General features: G+C 47.5%; 1 protein-coding gene across 1 annotated transcript in view; it reads left to right on the forward strand.

Annotated features, from left to right (window-relative positions):
* LOC136391462 (contactin-associated protein-like 3) overlaps window positions 1-8106 on the forward strand; it is a 120257-nt gene extending 112151 nt beyond the window's left edge. The window contains 5 exon segments of the mRNA XM_066363148.1: window positions 5126-5186; window positions 5383-5522; window positions 5658-6167; window positions 6609-6907; window positions 7438-8106. Of these exon segments, the coding sequence (XP_066219245.1) occupies window positions 5126-5186; window positions 5383-5522; window positions 5658-6167; window positions 6609-6907; window positions 7438-8106 (1679 nt within the window).
* Window positions 8107-9670: the final 1564 nt, after the last annotated feature.

Consider the following 9670-nt stretch of genomic DNA (forward strand, 5'->3'; position numbering starts at 1 on the left):
TTTTCCCCTACAATATTTTTAAATGTGCAAATGTATACATTCTATAGTTGTGTTTATTACTTTATGTCTACTCTAAACATAAGGAATACTATGATCTTTTAATATCATTTATGATGGTATTGAAATGATTAAACACAAAGTGAAACACAATGTACTTAATATCTACTAAACAAATTAAAATCCTATAAATGTAGATATTTAAACCTTTGCCAGAGAACAAAATTTAACCATCAGTAAATTATTTGTTGATTATTTACTATATATACAAAACTGGTTAAAATGGTTTTCCCCCAGAGAGTTGAATTTCCAAGGTGCTATTAAATATGCATATTCCAATTGTTAAAAGATAGTAATTCCCCAAGTTTAACTTCCAAATAGAAAAAGAAAAATAACATATAATTAACACTCACCATTGGGACTAGATATTAGGAAATTCTGCTTTCTCCATTATGAAGTGAAGCCCCCTCACCACCGACCCATTAATTACTATTTAGCAACATAGAAAAACATAGTGTGGTATTAATATTCTGTTTGTCTAGAGTAAACACTACTTTAGAATTTTTTTTATATAGAACATTCGCTAGGTATGTGGTTTCAATGGATTTTTTAAAAATACAATGTGAAGTTCATGGTCCTTGCCTTGAAAGGAGACAAATACGATAGATGCATTGTCTGTTTCCTATGCAGTAGCTCCGACTTTGTGACCAGATTTTCACAACCTTCTTCAAACAAGGGAGAAGATATGGACACGGGGTACATGAAAACATGCTGTGTTGCTTACTACACTGCTTAGCAAACCATGTTCTACAATGTTTAAAGCACCCCCTGGTGCCTCCAATAGATCCTGGCTGCCCCTCCTTTTCCCATGTCAGGCTCATGACAATGAGCTGCAACATGGAATTAAAAATGAGAGAGTGAGAGGCATGGAGTGGGTTGCATGCAAAGTGGTGGGGGAAATGGATTTTGTGCATACGGGAATTGATGACTACACTGAAAGCCAAGGTCACATTTTAATATGGAATTGAAATCCACCATGAGTTAAGTAAAAAATTAATTAAAGAGGCTCACCAATACACTTAAGATGGCAGAAGAAAGAATCAGTGAACTTAAAGATGGACTAATAGAAATTATAAAAGCTGAGAAACAAAGTGAAAACTTGGAAGAGAAATGACCTGTGTGCCACCATTAAACACACACTTGTTGATACATGGAGAGTTAAAAGAAAAAAAAAGGAAAAAGAAAAGAGGAAGAAAAATCCAGAAATATGACTGTAAACATCAAATCTACATATAAAAATTAATCTAAAAATCTGTTTTCATCTAATAAATTTAAAAAATGAAGCAGATCGACTATTAAACACATCACAGTGAAACTGGAAAAACAAATGGAAACTCATGGCAGTAGCAGGAGAAAACTGGCTCTTTGAAGGCAAGCATCCAGAATAAGGTGAGTTACTAAAATCCCGTCAAAAACAATAAAGGAAAGGCTATGGATGACATTTTTAAAGAAGTAAAATAAAAGAAAATGTCAACCAAAGATTCCATGTCTAGCAAATCTATTCTTCAAAATTTAGGGCAAAATCAAGATATTCCCAGAGAAACAAAGACAGAGATAATTGGCTGCGTACAGTCTCACTTACAAAAATTACTGAACAGAATTTTCAGAGCTGAAGGAAAGCTTGGTTCTTAGATATAAGTGCTGGGTTGATTTTTTTTTAAAGAATGTGTGTGTATAGCATGTTTCATATGTTTCTGTGCAGGTAACCTTTATTAATTTCAGAGATAAAAATGTTAGAAATTATTAAAAACATTAAAAGTTTAACTGTTTCAATTTGTTTAATATTTATTTAGCTTTAAAACTTGAGTAATTATTAAATTTTGAGACTTTGTTGCTGAATATAGTAAAGAGTAATGAAATAAAAATTTTTAATGTTTTCAAAATACACACAGCTAAATTAGCATAAAAGAAATTCAAGTTCTACGTCTTGCTTCATGCAAAGCAAAAACATATGGAGACAAGATGGTGTTGCATATGGAAGGCATTCAGAGAGTGAAAATACCTGAGAATTACCCAAACTTCCAGGGACAACCCCAGATTTTTTAGTTATGAGCTGAAAAAACTCAAATACGATCTTAAAGGATCCAGAGATTATCTGAGACCAGTGGACTGAACAAAAAGTGGAACAAGGTATATGTCTAACAGAAGTGAGAGGCTGTGGTTGTGGAAGGCTCAGAGAAGGGTAGAGAAAGCTTTGGGGCTGGATGGGGGAGGGGCAGAGTTTCAACCCCCTCCACTTAAGGCCTCCTGTCTGCCTCAGCAACCCTTTGTGACCAGACCACAGCTCAGTGATGCTGTCCTGGGCATTTAGGCCACGAGCCCCCCCCCCCCCTCCCCCCCAGTGCTCAGTTGCTTGAAGGCAGCATTGCGATTCAGATGATGGAGAACCCTTTCTTTTCTCTGAAGAGCGTTACTGCTATCTTTAAGAGCTTCCATTTTGGGTTAATTGACTCCAGTGTTGCCATTCTGTGTGCCCTGCTGCTACTCTATTTACTCTCCTGGGTCAACGGTAATCCATCCTCACCACCAGCTAGGAGACATAGAAACATCAGGGAGATAAGGGACCCTTGGCCCAGACCCAACACAGGTTATCTTTTTTCTACTCTTATTTCCAACTCTCTGCATGACCTAGAGAGACTCCTGAGATGGGAGATAGAATGACTGTTCTCTGGAAAGACTAGAACATCATCCTCTAGGAACAAGCCTGGTCGGGCAGGGGTTAGATAGAGTAGGTATTTTGAATATCAGAGAAAATTCAGAAATGTCCATCCAGGAGTCCAGGTGTGGGGAGGGCTGTAGGAACCAGTGTCTGAATGTTACTGGAACAAACCTGGTTCAGGGCAGTTGATTGCAATCAAAGAGATGCACCAGACTGAGTTTATAAGAGTATCTTGAATTCAGAAATACCAGTACCCTCAGACGTCGGGGGAGTACTGTCAAACAAAGCTGCCTTATGATTCTCTTGCTGTTGCCAGTTAATAAGGTTCAGGGGAAAAAGGAAACAAAGTTAAAGCCCGTGTAGTTAGTCACGGAACAAGGTGTGGGAGCTGGGGGTTCAGCTGCAAAAATGTCTCCTCTTCAAGTTCTCCTGATATAACGCATGTCCAGTCAGCAAGGTCCTATGTAGTGCCCTCGGTAACTCTTCAAGGCAGCCGGGGCAGGTGTCTCCCAGGAACAGTGAGTGGTACCTGATGCCTCTGAGACCATTTGCCTCTGGGAATTAACTGAAAAAAACTCCCTGTTTTCTTGGGATACAAAGTCAAGATTTAAGTTTGGTGAACTAAATTTCAAATTAATTTATAGGCCTTGACTTTTCAAGTAAATCCTGTGGCTAGGCTTTTACAAATAACTATTGTGATCTAATCTCCCCTAATTGGTAGGTCCCTCCCCAATGTAAGCTTTCCTGACAGTGCTGCAAAGGTAAACTTTTCACTATATTTCAAAGTAAAGGCCAGGGAGCCATGAAGAGAAAATAGCAAGCAGATTAACTATTTCCTAACCCTTACAATCGCCTATTCATTACAACTGATAAGCTACGATTATTGAAGTCAAATATTTAACTTTTAAGCTTCCCTATCACAAAAACTCAATGATAAGAACTGAATTTCTGTGGGGACAGACCCAAAGTCCTGGTTCACCGGCTGCCTTCCCACAGCAGGTGTCTCTGGCCACCCTCTCCTCTGCTGGGGCTGATCCCAGGGCAGTGCAGAGACCCCGGGAGCCTCTGAGTGGAGGATGGGTGGGGTGGTGGCCTCAGGAAGCAGAGTCCTACCTGAGGGAGCGCAGATGGGCCTGGAGGTCAGACTTGAGTAGAGGAACAGAGACAGGAGAAATGTATGGTCAGCCTCATATAGAAAAATCTTTCTTTACCTTTTCACAGAAGAAAAAACAGAAATATTATTAATCTACTTCAAAACTAAAGGAACAAACACCAAGCCTTGGCCACTGGGTTTAGTGGTATAACGTCAACCCGGTGTGTGGATGTCCTGGGTTCTATGCCCTGTCAGGGAACACAGGAGAAGCAACCATCTGCTTCCTCACCACACCGCCTTCCATTCTGTCTCTGTCTCTGTCTCTTTCCCTCCTTTCGCCTCCCTCAGCCATGGCTCCATTGGTTGGAGCGCATCAGCCCCGTGCTCTCAGGATGGTTCCATGGAGCCTCCCCCTCAGGTGCTATAACTAGCTCAGTTGTGAACACAGCCCCAAATGGGCAGACCACTGGCACCTGACAGGGGTTGCCAGGTAAAGTCAATTGGGATGCATGTGGGAATCTGTCTTTCTAATTCCCCTCTGCTCACTTGGAAAAAGGAAAAAGTGGTAAAAAAAAGAAAAGGGGATCCCCTTTAGTTAAATGTAGAAAATCATATTGTTCATGAGCATGGAGTGTCCGCAGCTTGTCTGGAGAGAATAAGAGGAGAGGGAGGATGGGGTGCCACTCCTCGTTCTCTCTTGTCTCTCAGCATCCAGGGGAGACCAGGTGCAGGAGAAGCAGCAGGAAAAAAAATGAAGCTTTGAAAGGTGAGCTTCTGTCCCTCAGCCCTACACCTGAGAGTTTGCCTCCACCTCTCCTGTCCCTGAGGCCCAGGGCCAGGTCCCCAAGGACTTCAGGGGCAAAGCCCGTCCGTCAGGATACAGAATCCTCAGGTCGGGAGGCTCCTGGGCAGAAAGAACCCTGATTTCACCTGACCCCGGCTTGGAATGAAGCCTAGAGGCCTGGAAATGGGTGTTTCCCTACAGGGGTGTCCCAGCAGGGGCCTCTGGGCTGTCCTGCATCAACACTGTTTACCCTCTCTCAGATTCCACTGTGAGGTAAACCCTGCCCCCACCCTAACTCCCCAGTGGGGAAGAAGTGAGGCCACACGCAGGAGTGGATTGAGAGCACTTTGTAAATGACACAACTGCCCTGTCATGAGCTTTGCCATCACTGTCAGGGATCATGTGACCTGGACCATGAGGCTTGGGCTCCAGGGTCCACTCTCCCACGCATCTGCCCTGAAGGGCCATTGCATTCAGGCCCCAGTTAGACCCCAGACCTGCTTCACCATGTGACCTGTCTCCTGATTTCCAGCCTGCAGAGATTGCCTGCTAGAACTGGAAGAGGTTCGGAACCTGATGTCCATTCTTGGAAGGTAAAGGATCTTCCCCTTCTATGCTTTGTCCTCCTCTCTCCCAAACCTACCATGTGACCCCAGGGCTGCAGGCAGCCTTAGACTGACCTGGGGGGAAGTGTTGGAGGGGAGAGGCAAATGGGAGGGGGTGTGACTAGAGCCCTGGGGTGAGCACTGGGAGGTCCAATAGGGGTCTGTGGGTGACCCTGGGCCCCAGATGCCCACCCCTGCAGAGCCTCCAGGCCCTCCCAGACCCTCTGCCCCTGGCTGCAGCCTGTGCCTCTGTCTCCTGCAGCCACCTAGGGAGGCCTCCTGACACAGACAGCTCTTGTCAGCGCTCAGATCAAGACCTTCCTGGTGAGGCGTGCACAAAAGAGCCCTAGGTAGCCCGCAGTACCTGCCTGGTGCCTGTGAAAGAGGCCGTGCCCCACGTATCCCTGGTGGCTTCCCCAGCTCCTCCAACCCTGTGTCCTCTACCTCTGGCCTCCACAGGCTCAACAGACCAATGTAACTTGGAGGGAATGCCCCTGGGCACTGAGGTGACCAGCCCACGTCCAGAGAACACCTTTCTGCTGTCTCCCATACCAGCCACCTCAGCCAGCTGCTCAGACTGTCCCACTAAGTCCCTGTCCTGGCAGAGGGTGACTAGCAAGGCCTTGTTCTTCCCCTCCTCATCACAGCCTGAGTCCCAGCAAGAGCACCCATCCAGCCACCCACCCGGGTTCTCATTCTTGGAAGACCCCACAGACAAGCAGGTAGAGACTGGTAGCCTCTCCTTTGTCCACCATGAAGTTCAGAAGCTGCTGGAGATGCTGCTCACCAAGAAAGCACAACTGAAGGTGTGGGAGGAGAAAGAAACGGAGGGGCCATTTTCAAATCCTAAGAGCTTGGACAGCCACCTGAACTCTTTGGGGAACATGTGGAAATCGCTGGGTGCTGAGCAGGACACCACAACCTCCCTGCCCTTCAGGACCACGAAGGACAAACAAGAGCCGGTGCCCGGTGCTCAGCAGTCCTCACATCTAATTTCCTGGGTGACCATCTACAGCAGAGATACAGCCTAAGTCTTCTGGGGCCTCCCCTCTCTGCACAGCGAGTCCCTGGAAGCTACATACTGGTTATCCAAAGGCTCTTTTTTCCTAGAGCCTATTTCAAAGGCATTCAATGGGCTCTGTAAAAATGTTCCAGTTCTAGTTCCAGGTCAGCCTGGAACATCTTCAGGTCTTTCCCAGGCCCCAGCCTTACTGCCCCCTGAGGCCCACCCACAACCATTCAATGGACACTTGACGCTGTCCCAACCCTTAACTCCAGCTCAGATCCAGACCCAGACCCATCTCATATCCTCCCCTCCAATCCGACCACCTTCTTCTGCGCCCCAGATAAGGACCTCTGAGGTATCTATCTTTAGACCCCAAAATAAAACACAGGTATTTGTTCCACTAGAAATTCAGCATCTGGAACCACCTTTGCTGAAGAAACAACTGCACAGGGTGAAGGTGTCACCCTCTGTCACCGAAAGACCTCAGGGAGGCTTTAGACACTCCATTCCCAACCTTCCCCAGGGTAGCGGGGCTTCCCATGGTCACAGGTCAGTGTCCATTCCTCACAGAGAGTGGAACAGCCCTCATCATCAGAAGCAACATCATCAGAAGAGGATCTTCAAGGACAAACAGCAGGATGGCCCGCACTTGAGGGTCCAGGTGTCTCTGAAACTGATGCAGGCTCAGGGCCAGTGCCCAGGGGTGAGTCGGGCACAGGACTCACAGAAGATGGAGCCCAGGATCCAGAGAAGGTCTTACATGAAGAACCAACCAGGGCAGGACCTCAGCAGGGGTTACAGCAATGTGTGGGGATGACCCTGAAAGGTCCCACCAGAGGCGCAGCCAACTTTGCAGTAGAGTTTCTGGAAATGAACTCCAACAAGTCAGAGCGTCACGGGAAGCCTTCAAAGAGTGACCCAGGAACTTGCTTACACAGAAATCAAAATAAAAAATATCTAGGAGCACTCTTACAGACCCATTTGGGCAGGAAGTTAGAACAGATGACACAGGGTTTGAACCCTATGAGGGTGCGTTGATCCTGGCTTACTTTTTCCTCATGTCACATTCAAAAAAAACTGCAGCTGACCCTTGAAGAGTCAGGAACACTGCGTGAACAGCTCCTGTGAGCGTTCTTTCCTCAGTCCACGTGTTAGGTTCTGGAATCACATAGTATAAGGTTTTGTGTGGGACGTAAATGGGGCCTGCCCTTCTGGGACATTGGTCCCCTAAAGATTGAGCTACATGAGGGTCAACATCCACCCTTTCCACTGTCCCACTCCTCTTCTCCAGATGTCTGTGTGTCTGGGGTCCACTCAGAATCCAACTTCACCAAGCTCTTGGGAAAACCTCCGCAGCCCTTATCAGGAGAGAAGGTGATAACCACTGAGTCATTTCTCACCTGGGCAGGGCCCCTCCCCACCACCTCACCTGAGGTTGAGGAAATCCAGAAAGCCACGGGAGGGACACCTTCTGATTTTGGCCACGGGCCCTCAGAGGCCCCTCTGACTGGACAGCAGAACAGGCCACCTTCTCAGTCCCTCACACTCGGCCTCATGGGAAAAACCCAGCAGACTGGGGCTGTCGTGGAGGTTGAGGAAAGGAGTCGGGGATCAAAGCCAAGCTCAGTAGCAGCTAAAAATGAGCCATGGGAAGGAAGAGAGTCTCAGAATTCAAAAGACACCTGCCATACAGCAGCAGTACTGGGAGGAAACTTAGAGTCACAATCATCAGGGGCTGACAAGGCCAGGGAGGCGGTGCAGGCTGAGGAGGCCCCTCCTTGGGAAGTCACTGTGGGTCCCGGTGTGCTGGCTTATCCCAGAACCATAAATACGAGTATGAGGGGGTCCGGGGGTCCAGGCCGTCATGAAATCTCCTCACCACCTACAAAGTCAGTGGCCTGAGACGCAAAAGAGCTATTCTGGAAAACAATGATTTCCACTAAGATGGAGCCCCAAGGGAAGGTACAGTCAGAGAACCAGCTTCAAGGCCGGGCCTCGGGCATGAACTTTCCAGACTGTCACAAAGAAGTCCTGCAAAATTATGCCACTGGCATGCGCTTCAATGACTCTGGCACCAGCATGCTCTTCCAAGACCCTCAAACTGATGTGCTTCTTGCTGCAGACATCTTGGCTTCTTCCAGTTTACTGACCAGTTCCCCGAGGGAGAGTACCAGTGTGGACGTGCCAGCTGCCCAAGTGCCACATGACCTCATATAAAATGCACAGAGCAGTCAGGGGCAGCAGGTGCCCAGGGTCTCAAAAGTTAAATGCCCATGTGAGAGCCAAAGCAAGATGTCTCTTCCTCCTGATAAGAGGGAGGATGATAAGAGACCCAGCCCAGGAGAACACAAAGAAGGCCAGGCCATGGTAACAGCTGTCGGACAGATCCTGGTGGAGAAATTAGGACTTCACCAAGAATTTCATGCCAAGGAGCCAAATCAGCACAAAACACAGTTTCAGGCCCCAGTAGGTGGGGTTTCCTCTTACCACAAGGCTCTCTCTTCTCCACAGCATAGAAGACTGTTTGAAGATTTGGCCTATACTCACCAAGTCATGCCCAATTGCCACAAAAATATTCCTAACAAGAGTAGGTCGACCAATGACAGTATCAGCAAGTGGGCCTTCTCACCCACAAAGCCAGGGTGCCCAGGTAGACCCTCCCAACATGGGCTGAAGGTAGCAGAGGTCTCAGACCACCTACATCGTTACCCTACATGCTGTCCCTCCTCTGGTCAACCAGGGTGTGCCTTTCACGTCTCCTCCGGTAAAAGTATTTTCTCCAAAACAACACCGGAGCTTAACAGGCAGGAACGTTCTTCTCCTGGTAGCACACCTTCTAATTTCTAATGTCTTCTCCTACCACAAATTTCATAGTTTCCATGAATAAAAGTTCTTGCTCATGAGAGGTGGTGGCCTCTGTCTGTGCCCTGCAGGGGAAAGAGAAGTGATCAGGGTCCACTCTGCACGAGTGCCTGCTTTGTATTCCAGAAGGAACGGGGCCATGGGGAGAGTGACCGCAGTAAGGAGTGCACACCCTCACCCGCATTTCCTCCCACACCTTGTTTCCATAATTGATCATTATTGCAAACGAGAGCATTTGGGAGTCATCGAGATGAGCAAAACTACAAGATCCCACTAGGATCTGGCTCAGCCCGGCCTCTCCTTTCTATCTTCTCTCTGCCTTGAACTTGTGGGCTGTAGGAGAGGGATTTCCAGATGATGAAATACTCTCAGTCTCCAGGAAGGGACACAGGGTGGGGAGGGGACTTTGCAGGTGTTGCTGGCCCTGAGTCCAGAGGGGGGAGGTCTCTTGCCCTGGCTCTCTTGCTGGGAACAGGTGACACCTGCCTTACCATCCTCCTGCACACTCATGAAGCTGGGATGGTGACAGCGTGGTCAATTCCTGTTGTCTGGTGTCCCCTCCCTCTGCCTTTCTTAGGCTCTGGAGAAGCAGCAGAGACTAGCA

This window comes from Saccopteryx leptura, chromosome 2, assembly GCF_036850995.1.
Source record: "Saccopteryx leptura isolate mSacLep1 chromosome 2, mSacLep1_pri_phased_curated, whole genome shotgun sequence".
Taxonomy (NCBI): Eukaryota; Metazoa; Chordata; class Mammalia; order Chiroptera; family Emballonuridae; genus Saccopteryx; species Saccopteryx leptura.